At 46.5% G+C, this 25,617-nt stretch overlaps 1 protein-coding gene across 1 annotated transcript; it reads right to left on the reverse strand.

Annotated features, from left to right (window-relative positions):
• Positions 1–3,479: 3,479 nt before the first annotated feature.
• On the reverse strand, positions 3,480–23,917 carry METTL24 (methyltransferase like 24). The gene is made up of 4 exons (XM_030199208.1): positions 23,867–23,917; positions 16,553–16,692; positions 9,874–10,102; positions 3,480–3,905 (listed from the first exon to the last, which is right to left on the reverse strand). The coding sequence occupies exons 2-4, from the start codon at positions 16,657–16,659 to the stop codon at positions 3,591–3,593; spliced, it is 651 nt and encodes a 216-aa protein (XP_030055068.1). The 5' UTR covers positions 16,660–16,692; positions 23,867–23,917; the 3' UTR covers positions 3,480–3,590.
• Positions 23,918–25,617: the final 1,700 nt, after the last annotated feature.

Below are 25,617 nucleotides of genomic sequence, written 5' to 3' on the forward strand. Positions count from 1 at the left end.
GTCACAAATACCTGGCAAGATCCCCAAAAAGTACAAAACATTTTACACTGCTTATTCCAGAAATAGTGGATTTTCCCCAAGTCCAATTTAATAATGGTCTATGGACTTTTCCTTTGGGAAGCCATCCAAACCTTTTTTTAAACTCTGCTAAGCTAACCGTCTTTACCACATTCTCTGGCAACAAATTTCAGAGTTTAATTACACATTGGGTGAAGAAAAATTTTCTCTGATTCCTTTTAAATTTACTACTTTGTAGCTACATCACATGCCCCCTAGTCCTTGTATTTTTGGAAAGCGTAAACAAATGTTTTACATCTACCCGTTCAACTCCACTCAGTATTTTATAGACCTCTATCGTATCTCCCCTCAGCCGCCTTTTCTCCAAGCTGAAGAGCCCTAACCGCTTTAGTCTTTCCTCATAGGGAAGTCGTCCCATCCCCTTTATCATTTTTGTCACCCTTCTCTGCACCTTTTCTAATTCTACTATATCTTTTTTGAGATGCGGCGACCAGAATTGAACACAATATTTGAGGTGCGGTTGCACCATAGAGCGATACAAAGGCATTATAACATCCTTGTTTTTGTTTTCCATTCCTTTCCTAATAATACCTAACATTCTATTTGCTTTCTTAGCCCCAGCAGGTTTCAACATATCAACAATGACGACATCTAGATCCCTTTCTTGGTCGGTGACTCCTAACGTGGAACCTTGCATTACATAGCTGTAATTCGGGTTCCTCTTTCCCACATGCATCACTTTGCACTTGCTGACATTAAACGCCATCTGCCATTTAGACGCCCAGTCTCCCAGTCTCGTAAGGTCCTCTTGTAATTTTTCACAATCCTCCCGTGATTTAATGACTTTGAATAACTTTGTGTTGTCAGCAAATTTAATTACCTCACTAGTTACTCCCCTCTCTAGGTCATTTATAAATATGTTAAAAAGCAGCGATCCCAGCCACAGGAACAGAAAAGAAAGTGAAAAGCAGTAGGAAGAGAGAGGACGGGCTGTGTTTCTGAGCTGAGGGGCAGAGCAAGTCCCTTGAGAGAATTGTCAGTTATTGTGTCCCGGACTAAGCATACACATTCTGGGGTGATCTTGGGAGAGAGGACACAGAAAAGATTATTTTAACAAACTGCAGCTGTGGGCTTTGACTGTGATTTGTGTCACCAGGCAGAGACAGGAAAACGTCATTTGCTTATTATCCCAGAGGGTCCCAGAAGAGCTGCCCTGATTCTAACAGGAAGCTGGTGGGGGCAGTGCAAATAAACCTCCTTATCCCCCCCCCCCCCCCCCCCCAATACACTAGCATGCTCCAGGCATAAGCATAGGCAGGTGTAGAAGAAGTGAAGTGGACAAGAACAACACACAGGCCGCCTACAACGTAAATAAAATTAGATGGCTCGATATTAAAAGCAATTTTAAATGAGCCTCCTGCCTGTTTAAATTGTTTTGTGCCTGCCTAGCTGTCAGTATTCAGTGGCACTCACCCGGCTTGTCCGAAGTGGGCAGGTCAGGAGTATTGAGGAGGCAGAGCCAGGGAGGAGTCGCAAGTTATATGGATGCCAGCATTATTCAATGCTGCCACCTGCACAGCTAACTGGGCACACAAGACCACGTAAAAATTAGGCCTAACTTTTTTTCCATTTAGCTATGTACAGTGATTTACTCTTCCTCCTCCTCACCCTGGCAAGCTCTGGTCCCCTTCCTAACCCCACCCTCCAAGCCTGCCTTCCTCCCTGGTGATACATTGGTGTGAGGGGGACAGGAGTTAACTTTAGCAGGGTTTAAAAAAGGTTTGGATAATTTGTGAAAAGAAATGTCTATAAGCCATGTATATTCCTTCCTATGTTATGCCTATTACTAAGGGCTAAGGCCTGTACTAAGGCCTCAGTTTGGTTCTCACAAGTTAGCCTAACAAGTTAGCATCTTTGCAACATACAGTGCTTTTCTCAGGACTGAGGAATGACACACTTCAGTGATAACACATTGCTGAAAACATGTCTTTCATATAGGTGGATGTAACCTTGGCAGTTGCTAGGAGACAGACTGAGGACACAGTTAGCCTAAGAACCACAGAGAGAGGACACAGGGGTATTGTTCTATGTGCATGAAGAACAGATAACTTATTAGCCAATGGCCACCAAGTGTGCATGTGCACACAACGTCAGGAGAGACTGATATACTCATATATGGCAGAGGCTACTTTCTGATTCTAGTTTGGCAGAAATCACATGATTTCTGGGAAAGCGAAACTTATGACAGTATATATGTAATGTCCGGGACAGTGTTAGCTGAGCAGTCTTTTGTTATTCAGGATGCGCGCTGCTGACTGACAACCTGCTCCAGGGAGAGAACTATTATTTGTATTTGGCTCTGTGAGATACCAATAAAGGTAATTTTTGGGTGCGCCTAACGGAGTCTAATTTCTCTTTCTTATTATTTTTGGTGTTTCCCCTCCCTGTGAGGTCTAAGGGATTGGAAAAAGTAACACAGCCATTTTTAAGATGGGAAAATCCACTGCTTATTTGTAGGACAAGCAGCATAAAATCTGTTGTGCTGTTCTAGGATTTTGCCAGGTACTTGTGACCTGGATTAGCCACTGTTGGAAACAGGATGCTGGGCTTGATGGACCCTCGATCTGTCCCAGTATGGCATTGCTTATGTTCTTATGAGCCCCACTTGCTCCTACCCCTAGAAGCTCTGTAGTAGACATGTCTGTCGCAACCTGTAGCAGGTGTAGCAGGAGTCACGTGATACAACTCACTAGTACTGTGAGACTCACTCTAGAGGTTGTGGCAACCATTTTTACTATGGAGCCACTAGGGGCAGAAGTGAGTGGTGTTTGGCCCTGGCTCCCATTGCCTCACTGGACCACCAGGGGGAGGAGGCCTGGTCTTTGTATCGGAGGGGGTGGGGGGGGGCTTAATTGGATCCCAAATCTATATAAACTGGGGCCCAGAAAAGAGCTGCATCTGGTTAGACACTGATCTTCAATGTCAGCGCCTGGATACAGCCCAGCATTGAATATTGGGATCTAATTCTGCCCGCTGCTGACTGATTTACACACTAGATACACTGCCTGAAAAATCTCACTTGGCCTTGAGTCTCACTTGTTGAGATTGGTAAATCTCGCTCATTGGGCTGGGCCACCCTGGGCTTTTCTGTAACCATTTGGCAGGGCCAGAAGTTGAAAACTTTAAGATTTGTCTGGTTAACTCCTGAAGTTAGGGGAAAAACCACAAAGGTGGAGAAACTAGATCTGCTACGAGGGCAAAGATAAAAAAACAGAAAGTAGTGTGATCAACATGACACTTCCAAAACACTGTGGAAACAAGTAATAGATGATAATAATTAAAAAACTGTTAAAACAACTCAAAAGATGTGTCGAGTCTGAAATAAAGTTTGACTTGCTTGACTCAGTTGTCCCAGTCTCTGGAGTTATTGGTCCACTTCCCACTTTTCCCTCTCTGTATTCACTCCCGTGGGATTTGATTGTTCATCCACCTAGGTGGATCACCCATCCCTAACTCCCAGCTTTGGAATATCACCTCTGATATGGTTCACTGCATGCCGAGGCATGCTTGTTTTATGTCCACTTGCCATTCACCCAGCTAAGCGTGTAACAGCTGCTTGCATTGAGCATTTTCTTTCTCAGAAACGTCTGTGGTTTGGAGAGGTCCGTGTGAATGTAGAAAAGTCTGAAGTCTTTGCATTCCAGCTCTTTAAGGAGGCTGTACCAGTACCGAACCACGCTGCTGTCATTCCCGTTAACCTGGAATCCAGGCCAGTGCAGATGGATCTCAAGCACCAGCTGTCCTATTTGTTCAATAGTCTCCTCCAGAATCAGGTTTTCCAGAATCTTCCACTCGGCACTTTCCATATCTACCTTGAGAACGTCAATCTGCAACAAAAGGAAGAGGAGGAGGAGGTGGAAGTTAGTTGCCCATCCCCTTCTTAGAAAAGACAACTTCCTCAAGCACGTTTACAAAAGCAGCCAGCCAGTAGGAGAACATTCAGCAGTGCTATAGGACCTGAAATGAGGGCATTTCACCTAGCTCTGCGTATCATTGTCATACTCAGCTGCTATCTCCATAACTAACCAGTTTAAACTGGATAGCTACTGGTAATCTGTGGTCCATTTATACATTCAGCATTGCTGAATATACATATTTTTTTAAGGGCCCGAGGCCAGCATAGACAGTTGCAGAGTACTGACCTGGTCTGCACATACTGGGAACTTGACAAAATTAAGCACATTAACAATTCATAAAACACTTAACTTTATAAAGGCAAAAGCTGAGGAACAGAGAGACATGAATCGGTTATCTAAATGCACATCCAAACAGTTGCTCTCGAACACACACACACATCCAGCACGGTGAGACCTCATTTAGAGTACTGTATACAAAGATTACACCTTTAAAAAGATATAAAAAGAAGCAGCTTTGGACAAGAAATTACAGCAAATCATTGACAGGCCGGAAGAGGCACATGAACGCCTTGATAATGTCTGCCTGGCACAGGATTCCGGCCTACAAAGGACCTCAGACTTGGAGGTCCGTACTACAACTAGGCTGGAAACACAGGCTGACTAAACAACAGGTCCTGGACCTAGAAGCAATGTTAAATTGTAGGGAATGCATATTGTGACATCGTCTGCATAGATGAAGGGGTTTAGGGGTTTATAACATCAGCAAAATTCGCCCCTTCCTCTCTGAGCACACCACCCCAACTCTCATCCACTCCCTCATTACCTCTCGCCTTGACTACTGTAACCTACTCCTCACTGGCCTCCCACTTAGCCATCTATCCCCCCTTCAATCCGTTCAGAACTCTGCTGCGCGTCTTATCTTCCGTCTGGACCATTATACTCATATCACCCCTCTCCTCAAGTTACTTAACAGAGTGGACACCCCGGAGGGAGTGGAAAACATGAAAAAGGACCTACGGAAGCTAGAAGAATGGTCTAAGGTTTGGCAATTAAAATTCAATGCGAAGAAATGCAAAGTGATGCATTTATTTATTGCATTTGTATCCCACATTTTCCCACCTATTTTCACGCTCAATGTGGCTTACATAGTTTTGTTATGACATAGTCATTCCAGGATATCAGATACAATTAGTCATATACAGAGATTAAGTAAGGGAAGAGAGAAGAAGGTGTTAAGTAAGATATGATAGAAAGTGGATTTTGATAGTTGGGTGGGTTGGTGAGGTAGTTTTGTAAGGTTATGGGTTCTCTTTGTAGGCTTTGTTGAAGAGATGTGTCTTCAGGGATTTGCGAGTTAGTTATTTCGTCAATGGTTTTCAGGGTTGTGGGTAATGCATTCCATAATTGCGTGCTCATGTAAGAGAAGGTAGTGGCGTGTGTCAGCTTGTATTTTAATACAAGTGTAGATTGAGAAATTTGTGGGCTGATCTTTTTGCGTTTCTGGGAGGCAGGTCCACGAGGTTCAGCATATAGATTGGGGGGTCTGCGTGAATGATTTTGTGTACGATCGTGCAGATCTTGAACGAAATCCACGAGAGACGTATGTGTTAGGAGGTGAGAGTCTGATATGTACAGGCAGGGACAGGGATCTTGGGGTGATAGTATCTGAGGGATCTGAAGGCGACAAAACAGTGTGACAAGGCGGTGGCCGTAGCTAGAAGGTTGCTAGGCTGTGTAGAGAGAGGTGTGACCAGCAGAAGAAAGGAGGTGTTGATGCCCCTGTATAAGTCCTTGGTGAGGCCCCACCTGGAGTATTGTGTTCAGTTTTGGAGGCCATATCTTGCTAAGGATGTAAAAAGAATTGAAGCGATGCAAAGAAAAGCTACAAGAATCGTATGGGATTTGCATTACAAGACGTATGAGGAGAGACTTGCTGACCTGAACATGTATACCCTGGAGGAAAGGAGGAACAGGGGTGATATGATACAGATGTTCAAATATTTGAAAGGTATTAATCCGCAAACAAACCTTTTCCGTAGATGGGAAGGTGGTAGATCTAGAGGACATGAAATGAGATTGAAGGGGAGCAGACTCAAGAAAAATGTCAGGAAGTATTTTTCATGGAGAGAGTGGTGGATACTTGGAATGCCCTCCTGTGGGAGGTGGTGATGAAAACGGTAACAAAATTCAAAAATGTGTGGGATAAACATAAAGGAATCCTGTTCGGAAGGAATGGATCCTCAGAAGCTTAGTGGAGATTGGGTGGCAGAGCTGGTGGAGGGAGGCGGGGCTAGTGCTGGGCAGACTTCTATGGTCTGTGCCTGAAAATGGAAGATACAAATCAAGGTCAGGTTTACACATAAAGTAGCATATATGAGTTTATCTTGTTGGGCAGACTGGATGGACTGTACAGGTCTTTCTCTGCTGTCATCTACTATGTTACTATGTCGAATGCACTAGGCATGTCGAATTGGAGACGTATGCATTTTCCTATTGCTATTTCCTGCTTGAATTTAGCTAGGAGAGTAATTAGTACTGTTTCCGTGCTATGGTGGGGGCGAAATCCTGATTGTGATTCGTGTAATATTGAGAATTTGTATAGATAATCAGTGAGTTGTTTGGTTACCATGCTTTCCATCAGTTTGACTGCCAGTGGGATGGTTGCTACTGGGCGGTAGTTAGTGATTTCGTTTGTTTCTTTCTTGGTATCTTTTGGTATCGGGGTGAGTAGGATGTTGCCATTTTCTTTAGGGAAGAGACCATGCTGAAGCATGTAGTTTAGGTGGGATGTGAGGTCTGCTGTGAAGCGGTCAGGGGCGGATTTTATTAGGTAGTTGGGACAGATATCCAGTTTACAGTGAGTATTGGAGAACCTTCTAATCACCTGGGTCACTGCTTCGACTATGAGGAGAGCGAAGTTTGACCAGGTTCGGTCAGCTGGGTATTCTCCAAAGGTTGGGTCCAAACCATCGATGAAGTTTTCGATGTCGGTATTGTCCTGACGTAGTGTGTTGCGTAGGCTTACAATTTTTTCATTGAAATATATGGCAAGCTTATCTGCAGATGGGATGTCTGTGTTGGTTGTAGTGACTGGGGTGGTGTCTAGTAGTTTGTTTATGAGCTGGTATAGTTTCTTCGTGTCTTTGCAATCTGGTCCTATTTTAGTTTTATTGGTGGAGTAGCCTAGTGGTTAGTGCAGCGGACTTTGATCCTGGGGAACTGGGTTCAATTCCCACTGCAGCTCCTTGTGACTCTGGGCAAGTTACTTAACCCTCCATTGCCCCAGGTACAAAATAAGTACCTGAATATACTATGGAAACCCACAGAAAGGCAGTATATCAAGTCCCATCCCCTAGATAAATAGAGCAGGAAAGTGTCTATTTTTAGCTTATGTATCTTTATTTTTAAAAAACCAACAAAACCCCTAGCTCACATCCTGCAGAACTAGTGCCTACATTGTGATACCAGGTATCTAAATGGCAGATCACAGTTTTAATGTGGCCAAAGTACAAAGAGATGCTCATAGAGTAATGAATCTAAGCTGCACGGAAAGAAATGCTGTCTTCTGAGTTAGGTGTCACCATCCAAGAAAAAGATCTTGGAGTCACTGTGGATAATTTGTCGAAATGTTCAGCCGTATGCTGCGGCTGCTAAAAAAGCCAAATTAATGTTAGGGATTATGCGAGAGTATCATCACGAGTACCGTGTGCAGTTCTGATCGCCCCCCTCTCAAAAAGGGAAGACTCCCGCTTACAAGGGCCATCTACTGCACTCCTGCCCAGGCAGCTTAAACTCTCACTTAATTCCAGTGAGCCTGGTTTTAGATCACTGATTTAGACATGTAAAAAGCTTCTTGGAAAATTCGATCATGCCTGGTGATGCAAATAGGGGGTCTTTTACGAAAGAATAATGCAGATAGCATGCAATTCTGTTTAGTAGAAGACCTCCTAGGTGCATACTTGTAGAGTAGGCGAGGAATTTGGCCAAGGATGGGGCAGAGTATCACCGTTTCGGAGTATATTTTATAAAACACAAAACAAGGCTGACGTGTCTCGATCCTGATGCAGATTAACGAAACATGGTATCATGCTAAGGGAGAGGATCCCTACTTGGGAACACATTTAAGATAAGTTCTACTGAAAGGTATTGAAAAAAAATGAAAAGTAGTTTGAAACAATTGATTAAGTCTGTCGACAGTGAACCTGGTGGGAGAAAAGGGCCAGAGGGTGGAGTTGGCACTCAAGTAGTAAAAAGGTTCTGCAGGACTGTTGGTCCAAACTGGCCGTCCCACCTAAAATACGACTGCAGTGAAGGTGTGGCTAGACCAGCACGTAGCTACCTTGCAAATGTCTTCAGTAGAGGTAGAGCAAAAATGGGCTGCCGAAGCCGCCATGGCTTTTACACTGTGAGCAGTGATCCAGCCATGAAGGGTCAACCCAGCCTGAGTATACGTATGGGAGATACAGTCAACCAGGCTCACTGTCTGCTTACGTACAACATTATACTTCTGTGATGAGCCTGCTCATCCTCAGAGAAGGCAAAGTTACTTACCCGTAGCAGGTGTTCTTTGAGGACAGTAGGGATCAGTGGCGTAGCCACAGGTGGGCCTGGGTGGGCCAGGGCCCATCCACGTAGGGCTCAGGCCCACCCAACAGTAGCACACGTTTAGCGGTAGGTGGTGGAGATCCCAAGCTCTACCAGCCGAAGACTTCCCCCTGATGGTAATGAAAATGCTACTCTCCACGATACTGGCACCTGCGCATGTTCAGTTTTCAGCGCATGCCTGCTGCAGACTGCCAAGGTGGAAAGAAGCATTTTCCTGTCAGCTGAGATGTCTTTTGGTAGTGGTAGGGGAGAACATTTGGTGCCCACCCACTTCTTGCCTAGGCCCACCCAAAATCTGTTGTCTGGCTACGCCCCTGGTAAGGATATTCTCACATCCCTTCTGTCTCCCTTTGGAGTTGTCTTCGTAGCTTTTAGTACTGTACCTCTGGTCCCATGCTTGAGCACTGGGTGGGAAGGCAGTGGGGGCATTGCCTCAAAGATTTAAAGTGGCACAACACTTGGCAGTGTCTGCACCAGACTCCGTGGATGATGTCACTCACATGCGAGGATATATGCCATGGCATCCTAGGTGCACGCTGCGGGGGGGGGGGGGGGGGGAGGGTGCAAAGAGCAGACACGTTGATGTGAGCTCTGCCGGTTCCCTGCTCCCTCTGATGTTATTTCCTGTTCTGGGGCAGGGAGCCGACAGCTGCTCCCAGCACCCCCAGGAGGTAACACCAATGCAATGAGGGGAGGAGAAGGTTGGAGGTGATGCGCTGTGTGTGTGTGTGTGTGTGGGGGGGGGGGGTGCGCAGCAGTGATCTGTCCCAGGTGTCAGTCGACCAAGGAACACCACTGTCTCAGAGAACAACTGCTATAGGTAAGTAACTTAGCTTTCTCTCCCTCTTCCCCCAACCTCCCCCCCCCCTCCATACACACAGCCACTGTCACCTGCTGCAATAAAATATTACCTTTGCTGGCAGGGATGCCAAGTCTCGCCAGCCGAAGAAGCCTCCTGCCTAAGTTGTGCCTACAGCAGTATTTAATTCAGCAGGTGCATATGCTCAGTAAGAGACAGAGAGTCGGCTTTAGCAGCCGAAGTGAGCCTGCTGAATTAAATGCTGCTACAGGCATGACTCAGGCAGGAGATGTTTGGCATCCCTGACAGCCAAGAAAGCGAAGAGGTCCCAAGCCGAAGGTGAGGGGGCCCAGGCCCATGAGGCTCCCCCGTATCTATGCCACTGGATCAGAGGGAAGCCTCAAGGCTGGTGTATACAGCGAGTATGAATCACTGCTGGCAAAGACATTAAGGCTTTAAAAGGTACAGGGGTGGGGAGAGGAGAGATGCCGAACGGCTATGCCCCTGAGTTAAGGACATGGGATGAGGTCTCACCTTCCAGTGTCCAAACTCACTCAGGATGGTGCCCAGTGTTTTGATCCTGCTGTGGACCTTACGAATGGAGACAGATGGATTTGGATCCCTCCAGTCGATGGCCAGGCGATGGTACCAGAGATGCTGCCCCTGCTGTACATGGCTAAGCTTGATACTGGGTTCAAAGCGGTGAACATCACATCCTCCCTCAGCCATGCTGACCTCAAACTGATTATCCTGAGCTCCGAGTCTGCAAAAAGAGAGAAAAGGCGGTTCAGGATATTACTGTTGGTTGAGAGAAATTAGCCAGCAGTTGAAGGGGGAATTAGGAAAGGGAAGATAGTTACTTGTCTGAATTTGGAGGAGAGTATAATTTTGATTTTGTATTTTGTTGTGGGAGGGTCAGATAGTTATAGAGATTTATTTGTTATGTACGGGTAAGATATTACAAATTTACTCTGTTCCAGGTCCCTGGTGAGAGTGCAAGGAGGGTCAGGCTGCAAGAGGGATTTATGTTGGTTTTTTGTTATATTATATAACAGTGTATTTGATGACATACTGTTAATTCTGTGTGTAATATTAGGCTTGTAACAAGCATTGGGTGTGTGTCTGTAATCTCTCTTGTCGTCCCCCTTCTCCTCCACTGCTAACTCCAGGCTTCGCTCCTTTTCTCTCGTGGCACCTTATGCCTGGAATAGACTTCCTGGACCTATACGTCTAGCTCCGTCTCTACCTGTTTTCAAATCTATGCTGAAAACCCACCTTTTCACTGCTGCTTTTAGCTCCTAGCCACAATTGCCCTCCCCTTGTCCCTTCCTCCCTTCTCACCCATTACTTCCCTCACCTGTAACTGTCTTGTTTGTCTGTATTATTTAGATTGTAAGCTCTTTTGAGCAGGGACTGTCTCTTTGTATTAGGTGTTCAGCGCTGCGTGCATCTGGTAGCGCTATACAAATGCTAATAATAATAATAAGATTCTACGCGGAATCTCAAAAGGTAGCAGCATTCTGGAATCCTAAAGAGTAACAAGATTCCATGCGGAATCTCAAAGGGTAGCAACATTCTAGAATCCTAAAATCCTAAAGAGTAAATGCATCCACTCTGCAGCCCCCCATTACCTCTCCGCTCTCTTCTCTCCCTACATTCCTCCCTGTGAACTCCGCTCGCTTGACAAATCTCTCTTGTCGTCCTCCTTCTCCTCCACTTCTAACTCCAGGCTTCGCTCCTTTTCTCTCGAGGCACCTTATGCCTGGAATAGACTTCCTGGACCTATACGTCTAGCTCCATCTCTACCTGTTTTCAAATCTGAAAACTCACCTTTTCACTGTTGCTTTTTAGCTCCTAGCCACAATTGCCCTCCCCTTGTCCCTTCCTCCCTTCTCACCCATTACTTCCCTCACCCCTAACTGTCTTGTCTGTCTGTGTTATTTAGATTGTAAGCTCTTTTGAGCAGGGTCTGTCTCTTTGTATCAGGTGTTCAGCGCTGCGTGCGTCTGGTAGCGCTAGACAAATGCTAATAATAATAATAATATTTTTTCCACTTTGATTACAGCTACTCTGTTTACCCCCCCCCCCCCAAGTGACTGCCTACTAGTCTCAGCTAGTGATTAAGCCGACCCTGTAGTGTCCATCACTGTACAACACTCAATGCCAAGACCTTTATGGACAGGGGAGAGAAGCAGCAGCTCAGTTCAGTACATTGGGTTGATCTTAGTCCTAACACACACTCAGGAATTTCGCAGTTCACTGTTTGATCTCCTCTGCTTAGGATAATTGGCCAAGTAAATTCTTTTAGTAACTGGTCGTAAATCAAAATGCTTAAAAACCTGGCAGACTGCAAGATTCTCCGACAGAAAAAAGAAAACAACCCAGTTTGCCACAGAACACACACGATGAGAAGTCCTAGACGGCTGGTTACATAGACAATGTAGGATCATGAAACAAGCAGCTGAGGAAAGAGATGTGAGGCAAAATGTATGTGGCTCTTCCCTGCACTCCCTAGTGCCTTAGTTGTAGACGTGTGGGATACAGACATCTCATGATTTCCACGGGTTCTAAGAACCTCCTGGAGGTCAGCCTTCTGAGAGCAGGTCAGGACAGATTTAAGATGCTGCAGACATCTCAAGCACTCATGCCCTGATGCTCAAAAATAAATGCAGGCGCTAGAGGCCGTTAGCGCTGGACTAGCGACCGCGTTTACCGGCAAAATATGGTGAAAAACCCCTACTGTGGGAACATGTGCGCTCGCCGCCAGCATAAGTAGCATGCTGATTCATGCAAATATGGGTCATTTGTTATTCGCGCTGATGCTTCAACAACTGCGGACAATGCAAGGGCAACCGTAGCGCTCCAAATCCTACTCCAGCTCGAGCTGGCATTAGGGTGCTTTAGAGGCAGGAGAAGGTTCCGTGGGCCAATGACATGCAAGCAAAAACGACCTGATGTTAAACGTAACATGGTGAGACTTCAGCTACTTAAAAAAAAAAAATACCAAAACCTGTAAATGAAAGAGCCAAACTTTGAGTAGAGAGTCACTTTACTTCCCATTGGGAGATGGCCCTCTTCTTTTGTCTCACCCCAACCCTGTCTCCTTCTGTCCCACTACCAAGCTGCGGGAATGTGAGGGGGCTGTGGGATGTCTCGATGCCATTGGCACTTCTTCTCCTTCCCTCCTCCTCTCTGGCACATACGACTCATCAGCGCATGCGCCAGACACCATCTGCCCGATTTACTTCCTCATGCTCGAAGCTAATAGGACATTTCATTTGTATACTATTAGCTTCGAGCATGAGGGAGTTATTCTTGGGCGCTGTTGTGGCGGTAAACTCCAGCGCTGTTCCATACAGTGCCGGAGTTTTGAGCATTGGGGCATCAGGAAGGAGAGACCATTAACCTACACAGAAGAGCATATGTAGAGTCTTCTATGGTTTATAGCAGAACAGTGAAGATGACTCGAATCGGTTGACGACGCTTCAAATGAACGAAACTGTTAAATAATGTACAGGACTCAACACAACTGTGTTTCGGTCAACTAGGCCTGCATCAGGAGTCTCTTGTACTAAATAATATCATCCACTTGAAGTATTTGTCATCGTCGTCGTCAATGAATAAGAAAACTTCCAGTGCTCCGTGCTACAAGCTTAATCACTGCTTGCAAAAGTCTTTGCTATATTTCAGCGCACAGAACGCTTGATGTTTTCTTATTCATTAACGACGGCGACAAATACTTCAAGTGGATGATTTTATTTAGTACAAGAGACTCCTGATGCAGGCCTAGTCAGCCGAAACACAGCTGTGTCGAGTCCTGTACATTATTTAATAAACAGTTTTATTCATCTGAAGCGTCATCCACCGATTCTTGAGTCATCTTCGCTGTTCTACTATACACTGTATATTCTGGCAGACATTTGTTTCTTCTGTGTTTACATCGAGTCTCCTGTGGATAACATCTAGGTGGATAACAGAGACCTCCAGTGGTCCTGATAAAATACTGAACTTTGACTTGTAAATACCCACTGAATTTTTCAGAAGAAAGGGAGGGATACCTGGATTGGTATAGAACTCCAGTCCTGTTTGATTTTTTGCCTTTGGCTGCTGCTTCCCTGGCCATTGTACCACACAGTGAAAGGAAAGGTTTTTGCCTTCGATACCCTGACCTACTGCACCAAGTTCAGTGAGGGGATCAAGAACTTTGGCTAGGAGGAGTAAAGAAGTCGGAAGAAGAGATAGGGGTTGCTTATGGATCGACCCTTGCTTTGGGTTTCTGCCAGGTACTTGTGACCGGGATTGGCCAATCAGAAGCCGGATACTGGGCTACATGGCCCATTGGTCTGACCCAGTATGACTGTTCTTATGAAGGTTTGTTCTGGAACGAGGAACCAGCGCAATGCTAAGTCAAAGAATAAGGAAAGAGATACTGAGCAGTTGGAGAAACAGAACAGGGACCCTGGTTCTGAGGATAAAGAAACGTGAACCACAAGACAAGAGCCAACCCTTTGGTTTTTATATTCCCTAGTTTTAATTTCTTAGAGGTTTAAAATGTTGTTGACCTTTTATTTATTTATTTATTACATTTGTACCCCGCACTTTCCCACACAATGCAGGCTCAATGCGGCTTACCTAGTAATTTGCAATACAAAGTTATAGAATAGAAATTTTTATTTGTATGATTGTAAGATATGTCGTGCGCATTGTGTAATTTGTGATTTACCTGGTTCAACTGGTTTCGTAATTCACCTTGAAATAAATCTTCTTTAAATTAAATTAAATAGTGAAGGAGGACAACAGCAGTGACCACATCGCGGTTTAGACCAGCATCCCTAAACTAAGGACAGCAACAGATCTCCCCCTGTATACTAAGGACAGCAAAAGAATTCTTCTGTAGTGAGGACGATAAAGGAGAAGCACATCTCTTTGTATATTGAGAGCGACAGGCTCCCTCCCCCTCTCTATATTAAGGACAGCAACAGAGCCCCTCTCTTTCCCTTTCACCCCAGTCTCTTTCTTCCCTTCCTCAGTCCCTCCAGTCGCTGCTTCCCTTTTCACCCATGTTCCTCTCCTTCCCCAGTCCCTCCAGTGACTGTTGAAAACGGAATGATGAAGAACTGATTAGAAGGGAGGGATTTTGAATTCAGCAGCTTTGATATGATGATGGACGTGTATTCAGAAGAGAAATCAGGTCTGGAATTTAGGTGTATTGGTCTATGCAGGGTTAGATGCTGTTAGTATCAACAACTCCAATCTGATTAATTGCAAGCACTGTTTGAGAAGGCTGGGCTTGTTAAGATGTTGTCTTGTCTAGGATAGATAAGACTATTCTTTTTTCATTTATAAAAGAACATAAGAACACAAGAATAGCCATACTGGGTCAGACCAATGGTCCATCCAGGTCACAAGTACCTGGCAGAATCCCAAATAGTAGCGACATTTCTTGCTACCAATCCTAGAGCAAGCAGTGGCTTCCCCATGTCTGTCTCAATAACAGACTATGGACTTTTCCTTCATGAAATCATCCAAACCATTTTTAAAACCCAGATACGCTAACCACTGTTACTATATTCTACTACTACTACTACTTATCATTTCTATAGCGCTACTATACGTACGCAGCGCTGTACACTTGAACATGAAGAGACAGTCCCTGCTCGACAGAGCTTACAGTCTAATCAGAACAGACAAACAGGACAAACAAGAGATAAGGGAATATTAAAGTGAGGATGATAAAATAAGGGCTCTGAACAAGTGAGTAAGGGTTAGGAGTTAAAAGCAGCATCAAAAAGGTGGGCTTTTAGCTTAGATGTGAAGACAGTCAGAGATGGAGCTTGATGTACTGGCTCTTAGGGAGTCTATTCCAGGCATATGGTGCAGCAAGATAAAAGGATCGGAGTCTGGAGTTAGCGGTGGAGGAGAAGGGTGCAGATAAGAGAGATTTACCCAGTGAACGGAGTTCCCGGGGAGGAGTGTAGGGACAGATGAGAGTGGAGAGGTTCTGAGGAGCTGCAGAGTGAATGCACTTACAGGTCAATAAGAGGAGTTTGAACTTTATGCGGAAACGTATAGGAAGCCAGTGAAGTGACTTGAGGAGAGGGCTAATATGAGCATAATGACCCTGGCGGAATATTAGTCATGTAGCAGAATTTTGAACAGATTGAAGAGGAGAGAGATGGCTAAGTGGGAGACCTGTGAGAAGCAAGTTGCAATAGTCTAAGCGAGAGGTGATAAGAGTGTGGATGAGGGTTCTGGTAGTGTGCTCAGAAAGGAAAGGGCAAATTTTGCTGATATTATAGAGAAAGAAACGACAGGTTTTAGCAGACTTCTGAATATGTGCAGAGAAGGAGAGGGAGGAGTCGAAGATGACCCCAAGGTTACGAGCTGATGAGACAGGAAGGATGAGAGTGTTATCCACACAAATAGAGAATGGGGGAGGAGGAGAGGTTGGTTTAGGGGGAAAGATAAGAAGCTCAGTCTTGGTCATGTTTAGTTTCAGATGGCACCGAAACATCCAGGCAGCAATGTCAGACAGGCAGGCAGGTACTTTGGCCTGGATTTTGGCTGAGATTTCTGGTGTGGAGAGGTAGATCTTGGAGTCATCAGCGTAAAGATGATACTGAAAACCATGGGATGAGATCAGAGTACCAAGGGAAGAAGTATAGATGGAGAAAGGAAGAGGTCCCAGGACAGATCCATGAGGTACACCAACTGACCGTGGGATAGAAGTAGAGGAAGATCCACTAGAGTATACACTAGAGGTATGCTGGGAGAGATAAGAAGAAAACCAGGAAAGAACAGAGCCCTGAAATCCAAGTGAGGACAGCGTGGAGGAGTGGCCTAGTGGTTAGGGTGGTGAACTTTGGTCCTGGGGAACTGAGGAACTGAATTCAATTCCCACTTCAGGCACAGGCAGCTCCTTGTGACTCTGGGCAAGTCACTTAACCCTCCATTGCCCATGTAAGCTGCATTGAGCCTGCCATGAGTGGGAAAGCGCGGGGTACAAATGTAACAAAAAATAAAATAAGGAGTAGGCTGTGATCAACAGTGTCAAAAGCAGCAGATAGATCTAGAAGGATGAGGATAGAATAGAGACCTTTGGATCTGGCCAGGAACAGATAATTGGAGACTTTAGCAAGCGCTGTTTCAGTTGAATGAAGGGGGCGAAATCCTATCTCTGGTCACGTGATGGCGCAATTCAGAGCTGCTTTACCCCAGTGAATAGAGGCGACACTGTTGATCTCGGACTTGACGGGCTAGGCTGAATCTGTCGTCCAAGCAGATGGTCCAGGGTTTCTTCACGCTTTTGGAGCGACCCATCAGGCCATTAGTTTCCAAACGTCTGCACGAGATCTGTGAGAATGGGAAAGCACAGTCGTGTCACCGCAGTGCAAAAAGACGGATCCCCACTGACTGCCTGTCCAAGTGCGACAGAAATCCACTGCATTCTCACAGCCCTACGGCGCCGTCATTCCTTACACAAGTATTAAGGCGCCGAAGTTAGACGCAGAGACGCAGCATACTGAGCATGAATTCAAGAACAAATGTGAAAGAAAAGCATCAGGAGCCTTCAAAATCGGGACACAATCTCCTTATTCGTACACCTTGAACATCAGCTCCTTCCTAAATGACCCAACACGGGCTGCGTCAGGGGTCTGTCAGTGAAATGGTGATTTCTCGGAAGAAGCTAAGCTTTGATTCATTAATCAAAGTTTGAAGGGACGGGCAGCTCTGGTTCTAGTCTCATCGGACGATTCAGGGTACCAGTTTTGTAAGAAGTGGGGCAATCATCAAACTTGTCACATTTATAGCCCTAGCTGCTTCCGAGAAATCACCATTTCATTGACAGACCCCTGACATAGGCACTGTGCACTACTACTACTACTACTTAACATTTCTAAAGCGCTGCCAGGGTTACGCAGCGCTGTACAATTTTAACACAGAAGGACAGTCCCTGCTCAAAGAGCTTACAATCTAATGGACAAGTGTAGAGTCAGTCAAGTAGGGGTAGTCAATTTGGGGCATTCACGATTACATGAAAGGTACAAAGGTATAAAGGTTAGGTGCCGAAAGCAATATTGAAGAGGTGGGTTTTGAGCAATGATTTGAAGACGGGTAAGGAGGGGGCTTGGCGTAGGGGTTCAGGAAGTTTATTCCATGCGTAAGGTGATGCGAGGCAGAATGGGCGGAGCCTGGAATTGGCGGTGGTGGAGAAGGGTGTTGAGAGGAGGGATTTGTCCTGTGAGCGGAGGTTACGGGCGGGAACGTAAGGGGAGATGAGGGTAGAGAGGTAGTGAGGGGCAGCAGACTGAGTGCATTTGTAGGTAAGAAGGAGAAGCTTGAACTGTATGCGGTATCTGATCGGAAGCCAGTGAAGTGACTTGAGGAGAGGGGTGATATGAGTATATCGGTTCAAGCGGAATATAAGGCGTGCAGCGGAGTTCTGAACTGATTGAAAGGGGGACAGATGGCTAAGTGGGAGGCCAGTGAGGAGTAGGTTGCAATAGTCAAGGTGAGAGGTGATGAGAGCGTGGATGAGGGTTCGGGTGGTGTGTTCAGAGAGGAAAGGGCGAATCTTGCTGATATTAAAGAGAAAGAAGCGACAGGTCTTGGCTGTTTGTTGGATATGTGCAGAGAAGGAGAGGGAGGAGTCGAAGATAACTCCGAGGTTATGGGCTGGAACAGATGGAACTGAAACACAGCCCCTGCCAGGTCATTTAGGAAGGAACTGATGTTCAAGACATATGAATAAAGGGAAATGGGACTTGATATACCGCCTTTCTGAGGTTTTTGCAACTACATTCAAAGCGGTTTACATATATTCAGGTACTTATTTTGTACCAGGGGCAATGGAGGGTTAAGTGACTTGCCCAGAGTCACAAGGGGCTGCAGTGGGAATCAAACTCAGTGCAGTGGACTCTGATTTTGGGGAACTGGGTTCGATTCCTACTGCAGCTCCTTGTGACTCTGGACAAGTCACTTAACCCTCCATTGCCCCTGGTACAAAATAAGTACCTGAATATATGTAAACCGCTTTGAATGTAGTTGCAAAAAACCTCAGAAAGGCGGTATATCAAGTCCCATTTCCCTTTCCACTCAATTTTGTGTCCCGATTTTGTAGGCCCCCTGGTGCTTTTCTTTGATACTTGGACTTGTTTTGTACTTTGGACCCTCTCTGTGCTGCTTTATGAATTCAAGAACGGCATCTGGCTATCAGATATTAATGTTAATTGGCGTCTATGCACCTACACTTTGGCGTGACCAATTCCACCGTCAATAGAGCTATACCCATGCTTGCCAAAATGCAGCATTTTATTCTGTAAGTTGTCCCTAGATTTAATATATTGTGCTCAAAATTGCATGCATAGATTTGGGGGCGTGCCCAGTCTAATTGAGTAATGAGCCAATTAGCGCTAATTAGCACCAATTTGGATTTACATGCACATCTTACTAAGTGCGATTCTATAAAGATGCATACACAAATCCTTTAGCACGCAACTGATAAAGGGGTGTGGCCATGGGAGGGGCCAGGGCCACCAAGAGACAAAGCTGGGCCTGGGACAATCTTTAGAGCCCTGCCTCCACCCCCCCACACCGCTGCTGCCCCCACCACCACCACCACTGCCACTGCTCCCCCACCACTCCACCTGTCGCCCTGCCGCACCCCTGCTGCAGCAGCGAACAAGAGAAGGTGCTCTGCTGCTATAAGTCCTTCCTCCTGCCATGTCCCGCCTCCTGTGAAGTAATTTCCTGTTTCTGCATAGGTAGGACGTGGCAGGAAGAAGAACCTGCGGCCGACACAGCTGTCTTTTTGGATCGCCAGCACTGGGCCTTCCTCGGAGAGAACCTTGCCCCCTCTCACCCCCTCTCTCATCAGCCCTGGGAGGGGCAGAAGGTCAGGGGCATTCACTATGGATGCACACAGTATTATATAATCTGGGGAGGATTCACAACTAATTTACGGGTGAGGATTTACAGCAGGTTTCAGTTGGGTGCGGATCCCCGCGCCACTGTTAGTCTATAGGTGGCACGCAACTTGGCGTGCTGTTTTTTTTGGTGCCCTACCCGGCCCCGCCCATGCTTCACCTACATATACCCTCCCTTGCATTTATGCACTAAGCGAATTGTGTGCCAAAATGACAGACTAGCACTGAGTGCCAGTGTTCTATAATGACAGCGCAAAAATGGCGCTGAAATTTAGGTGTGAAAGAGAATGAGGGGTGCAAGGACTAAGGACCTGGCCCAGTGACTTTCAGGATTTCCACAGTGAATATACATCAGATCATTTCACCCCTATCATAAATCCAGTATAGGCAAATTTACCTCATACATGTTCACTGTGGATATTCTGAAAACCCAAGTGGTTGTGGAGTCCTTGGAAACTCTTGCTTAGATTTAGCTCGTGGCTTCTTCCATTTTGGTGAATTGCTGTTTCCCTCTTCCTCTCAGGGCTGGGTATTTAGCAGAGGCTCAGTTTATGCAATGGACTTCTCTGCTCACGACATGTTAACAACCTTTGGTGAATCTGCGACATTAGAGGCTGAAGCGACTTACCCATCGAAACAATGAATGTCAGGGGGATTTGAACCCTGGCTTCTCTGGTTCTCAGCTCACTAGTTTGACCTTTAGATTGGTTCTCCATGTAGTTTACACTCATTCATATGCCAACATTTTCATATTTATTTTTTTATTTTTGTTACATTTGTACCCTGCGCTTTCCCACTCATGGCAGGCTCAATGCGGCTTACATGGGGCAATGGAGGGTTAAGTGACTTGCCCAGAGTCACAAGGAGCTGCCTGTGCCTGAAGTGGGAATCCAACTCAGTTCCTCAGGAAAAAGTCCACCACCCTAACCACTAGGCCACTCCTCCACTGTTGCTACTATTTGAGATTCTACATGGAATGTTGCTATTCCACTAGAAGTCGGCCCTTGCAGATCTCACCAATGTGGCCGCCAGGCTTCTGCTTCTGTGAGTCTGATGTCCTGCACGTATGTGCAGGACGTCAGACTCACAGAAACAGAAGCCTGCGCAGCCTTCTACATGGAATGTTGCTAGTGAAATAGCAACATTGCATGTAGAATCTACAAATAGTAGCAACATTCCATGTAGAATCTCCAATAGTATCTATTTTATTTTTGTTACATTTGTACCCTGCGCTTTCCCACTCATGGCAGGCTCAATGCGGCTTACATGGGGCAATGGAGGGTTAAGTGACTTGCCCAGAGTCACAAGGAGCTGCCTGTGCTGGGAATCAAACTCAGTTCCTCAGTTCCCCAGGACCAGAGTCCACCACCCTAACCACTAGGCCACTCCTCCACTCACAAGGTCACCTTGACATGCTTCCACTAGGATTTAGAATCTTTACATCCAAACAGAGCGAGCCGTGTCCTAGGGACTCAAGAATTACAGAACACCACAGAAAGCTGCACCTACCTGTGTGGTGCTGATATAGCGAAGGAATCTGGAAGCCTCATCACCCAGAGAACGATTAAGACTTGCCCAAGGTTGCAGGTGAATGCGCCAGCGTCGGGGCTGTAATGTCAACAGAGCACAGGTTAACGGGGAGATCGCAGCTCTGCACACCAATCTTTTGCTTTCTGCATGGGCTGCACCCCCTGCCTTTCCTCTGTTCACATTTATCCAAAGCATCTCCCCCCCTCCCCCCTCCCCCCCCTGTCTTGGACATCCTCTCCCCTCTTGCCTTCCATTTTTCTCCATCTCCTGCAGATGTGTTTGCTCCGATCTCTGTATCTCTCTGACTCCCTCCCCCCCCCCCCCCCACCATGTCCTCCCTCTGATCTCCCCAATTGTGGCCTCACTAACTGACAGTGAACCCTGCAACCCCCAATAGATGGTAAGCTCTTGGTGGCAGGGAATTTCTTTTGGGTGCTTGTTGCAGTCAGTCAGTCAGTGTATCTCTCAATACCTTTTACAAAGCTCTCTAAGACTGGATGTGACATTGTGATACTCCACAGGAGCAGATAGATTCAGGATTAACATTAGAAAATATTTATGTGGTTGTAAGGGAGGAGGTGGCGGGGCAGGCTGTAACCTCTCTGCACCCTCATTCCCCAGGTGAACTAAGGCTGGCTCCCTAGGCTTGATCGTTCCCTGTTGAAAACAGCTTTCAGTAAAAACTCATTTGCTTCCAAACGAAAGAGGGCCATGGCTACTCCTAGCATGGCAGAACAAAGCTTCAGGTCTGTTCTAGTTTCTCTTCCCTTTGCAGAGCCTCACCTCTGTGATTTTCAGGACAAAGAGAGGCTGCAGAGCAATCAGACAGAGATGCCCTATGCTAAATGAAGCAGTAAGGCAATGATCATAGCTAAAAGGAAAAGCGGTTTTCTGTAAGCAGCACACACCCTGATTTCAGCCTAACAAAAAGACACTTATCCTTTACAGCCATCTGTGCTGTAATTGGGTTAGCTGAAATTGGGTGGCGGAGCAGGTGGGGGGAAGAGGGGTTGGTGGTTGGGAGGCTAGGATAGGGGAGGGCAGACTTATACGGTCTGTACCAGAGCCGGTGATGGGAGACGGGACTGGTGGTTGGGAGACGGGGAATACTGCTGGGCAGACTTGTACGGTCTGTGCCCTGAAAAAGACAGGTACAAATTCAAGATATGAGTTTATCTTGGGCAGACTAGATGGACCATGCAGGTCTTTTTCTGCCGTCATCTACTATGTTACTATATGTTACTATGTATTCATGCTTTACTATAAGGTATCATGCCTGCAGCTGTCTTTGCTGTGCTCATTCTTTATGTGTATGGGGCTCAGAAGAAGACCTTCTGTACAACTGTCCGTGCTATTTTTATTTATTTATTTATTTGCAGCATTTGTATCCCACATTTTCCCACCTATTTGCAGGCTCAATGTCACTTACATTATGCCGTAATGGCGATCGCCATTTCCGGAATGAGAATTACAGAGTATTATTGCATTTTAAGTACAGAAAATATAGGATAAGTTATAAGAAGTAGATCTACAGTTCATTTCAGGAATTAAAGATCAAGGGTAGAGGTAAAAACATTCAACAGTAGTCATGTGAATAAAGTAAACAAATCCATGTATCAGTGTGACTCCTGCTCTGAAGATCTGTTCTTCAGCCATCCATGCTGTATTCATTCTTTACTGATAGCATGGGGCTTTCCTCGTCAGTCGTCTGTGCGTTACAAGACGTATGAGGAGAGACTTGCTGACCTGAACATGTATACCCTGCAGGAGAGGAGAAACAGGGGTGATATGATACAGACGTTCAAATATTTGAAAGGTATTAATCCGCAAACGAACCTTTTCCGGAGATGGGAAGGTGGTAGAACAAGAGGACATGAAATGAGATTGAAGGGGGGCAGACTCAAGAAAAATGTCAGGAAGTTTATTTTAGTTCCACTGGTACCAGCAGCACACAGAAACTAACTGGGTTTGCTCCTGGCAGATTGGGGGTGTCCAAGTATCATTCAGTAAGACTAGGAAGGACCCAGGTGACCTGGATGTTTAGACAGCTGTTTAAAAATATGATGAAGCTTGGAGGTAAGGCACGGGTGGGAGCCTGGGGCTGGACAAATATGGGAATTTATGTCTTCACCTAGCTGTGATGATAGAGAAGCAAAAAGACAGAACTTGGAATGCCCCCCCCCCCCCCCCCGCGGGAGGTGGTGGAGATGAAAACGGTAACGGAATTCAAAAATGCGTGAGATAAACACAAAGGAATCCTGTTTAGAAGGAATGGGTCCACAGAAGCTTAGTGGAGATTGGGTGGCAACACCGGTAATTGGGAAGCAAAACCAGTGCTGGGCAGAGGTTTACGGTCTGTGCCGTGAGAATGGCAAGAACAAATCAAACTCATATCACATACCATGTGGAGTAGCCTAGTGGTTAGTGCAGCGGACTCTGATTCTGGGGAACTGGGTTCGATTCGCACTGCAGCTCCTTGTGACTCTGGGCAAGTCACTTAACCCTCCATTGCCCCTGGTACAAAATAAGAACCTGAATATATGTAAATCGCTTTGAAGGTAGTTGCAAAAACCTCAGAAAGGCTGTATGTCAAGTCCCATTTCCCTAAAATGAATTTATGTTGTTGGGCAGACTGGATACACTGTACAAGTTTTTATCTGCCATCATCTACTACGTTACTATGTTAGAACCAACTTGGAAAAGGAGAGGTTTCCTGCAAGTGGGCAGTGGAAAGGAATAATGGACAGACTAGTCTTTCTGTGTTATTGTCCTTCCACACAGTGTAATACCTGCAGCCCACGTCTCAGTCTAACCCCAGGCTTCCCAAATCTCTCCTGGGCACCCCACAGCCTACCTGCTCTTCACCATATCTGCAGTTCTGTACCTTGAAAATCCAGCATAAGCAAATTTTCTCTCACATATTCATCATAGATGTTAGCTGCAGGGTGCTCAGGACAGGTTTGGAAAAATCCCAAAGCAATACAAGGTGGGTCTCAAGCTGGCAGAGGTTCTCCCAGTACAATACCCCAGAATTCAGCCCATCCAGGTTCAGGGTCTGCAGTGCCACTGACCTTTCTCCTGAGCCGGTCGGCTGGCAGGGCTTTGCAGGAGCTGTGTCCAGTTTCCACAGCTCTCTCTGCATGGATGTCTTCCTGATGGTTGCTGCTCGCTCTTATGTAGGTCACCTGCCTCTTGCTGGACAAGCCCTCTGCTGGCTGGGGCTGGTACTGCTTTGGGTACTTCCTATCAGTTGCCTCTTGCTGCGTCCCAGAGCTGGGGTAATAGGATCTCCAGGGCTGCAGACACAGCAGAAGAGTCAGAGCCAGGGTAGCCAGGCGGAGGACAAGCCCCCTCCCAGGCAGCCAGCATTGCCTTTTACCCATGTTGATATCTGGAAGTGAAGCCAGTGGGAGAACAGCTCAGCCATTCCTCTCCTCTCCTAGATGCCCTTCCTCCTTCACCGGAACCATCCCTCCAAACCAGAACTGTCTCTCATTGTGAAACAGAAAACACACTGAATGTTTATGGAAAAGCTAGCCGCCCCCTCCCTCCCCATCACTCACTCCTGGAATCTCTCCTCCTCCAGACACTGCTGGCAGAGCCTGTGAGGTCAAAATCCTCTCTTTCTGCCCTCCACTCCCACACCCTTTCCAGCTGCCCCAGCAGACACTGTCAGGAAGCTGCTGCCTGCCTCAGTGTATGGGGAATAAAGTTTGAGAGACAAAATCCATCTCTTCTGGGGATTCATCAGATCTGAGGAGCAGGAGCACTGCCCAGGCTCCCAGTTCCTTCCCAGGGAGTCCTGTGCCACTCCCAGGCTTTGACCTGATGTCCCTGTGCACTATGGGATTTGCAGTCTTGACTGGATGGGTGTTCTCACACACAGCAGAGCTGGGTTCCATCCTTGCCCTGGGCTGTTCTCACATGTCTCTCTCCCCCCCCCCCCCCCGGAGTAGCCTAGCGGTTAGTGCAGTGGACTTTATGTTTATCCCACACATTTTTGAATTCTGTTACCGTTTTCATCCCCACCACCTCCCCCGGGAGGGCATTCCAAGTATCCACCACTCTCGTGAAAAAATACTTCCTTGAGTCTGCCCCCCTTCAATCTCATTTCATGTCCTCTAGTTCTACCACCTTCCCATCTCCGGAAAAGGTTCGTTTGCGGATTAATACCTTTCAAATATTTGAACGTCTGTATCATATCACCCCTGTTTCTCCTTTCCTCCAGAGTATACATGTTCAGGTCAGCAAGTCTCTCCTCATACGTCTTGTAACGCAAATCCCTTACCATTCCCGTAGCTTTTCTTTGCACTGCTTCAATTCTTTTTACATTCTTAGCAAGGTACGGCCTCCAAAACTGAACACAGTACTCCAGGTGGGGTCTCACCAACGACTTGTACAGAGGCATCAACACCTCCTTTCTTCTGCTGGTCACACCTCTCTCTATACAGCCTAGCAACCTTCTGGCTATGTAAACCACTTTGAATGTAGTTGCAAAAACCACAGAAAGAGACAGAGCCGGGCCCAGGGCAAGGCCACCGCTGGGCTCTTCCCTGGGATCGTTGCTGCCACTGCCCCCCAGTATTGTTGCCATCGCCGCCCCCCACCCCCACAGGATCCACTGCCCCACCCTCCCTGATCGCTGCTGCCACCCACCCTGGGTACCTCGGCTGGCGGAGATCCCAAGGCCCCGACAGCAGAAGAGTTCTCCAGCGCTGCTCTTCTTCCTTCTGCCACGTGGCCTTCCCCTGTGGCTGCTTTTTCTCTCAGGTCGCGCAGGAGCAGCCTAAGGGGGAAAACAGCTGCAGGTGAAGGCAATGTA

Source organism: Microcaecilia unicolor, chromosome 3 (genome assembly GCF_901765095.1).
Source record: "Microcaecilia unicolor chromosome 3, aMicUni1.1, whole genome shotgun sequence".
Lineage (NCBI taxonomy): Eukaryota > Metazoa > Chordata > Amphibia > Gymnophiona > Siphonopidae > Microcaecilia > Microcaecilia unicolor.

Coding starts and splice junctions, on each gene's coding strand:
- METTL24 (XM_030199208.1), bottom strand. CDS start 16,659: ATGGGTCGCTCCAAAAGCGTGAAGAAACCCTGGACCATCTGCTTGGAC. Junction 10,103..16,552: donor TGTCGCCTCTATTCACTGGG/GTAAAGCAGCTC, acceptor CTCTTTTTGCAG/ACTCGGAGCTCAGGATAATC. Junction 3,906..9,873: donor GTGAGTTTGGACACTGGAAG/GTGAGACCTCAT, acceptor CTTTTGTTGCAG/ATTGACGTTCTCAAGGTAGA.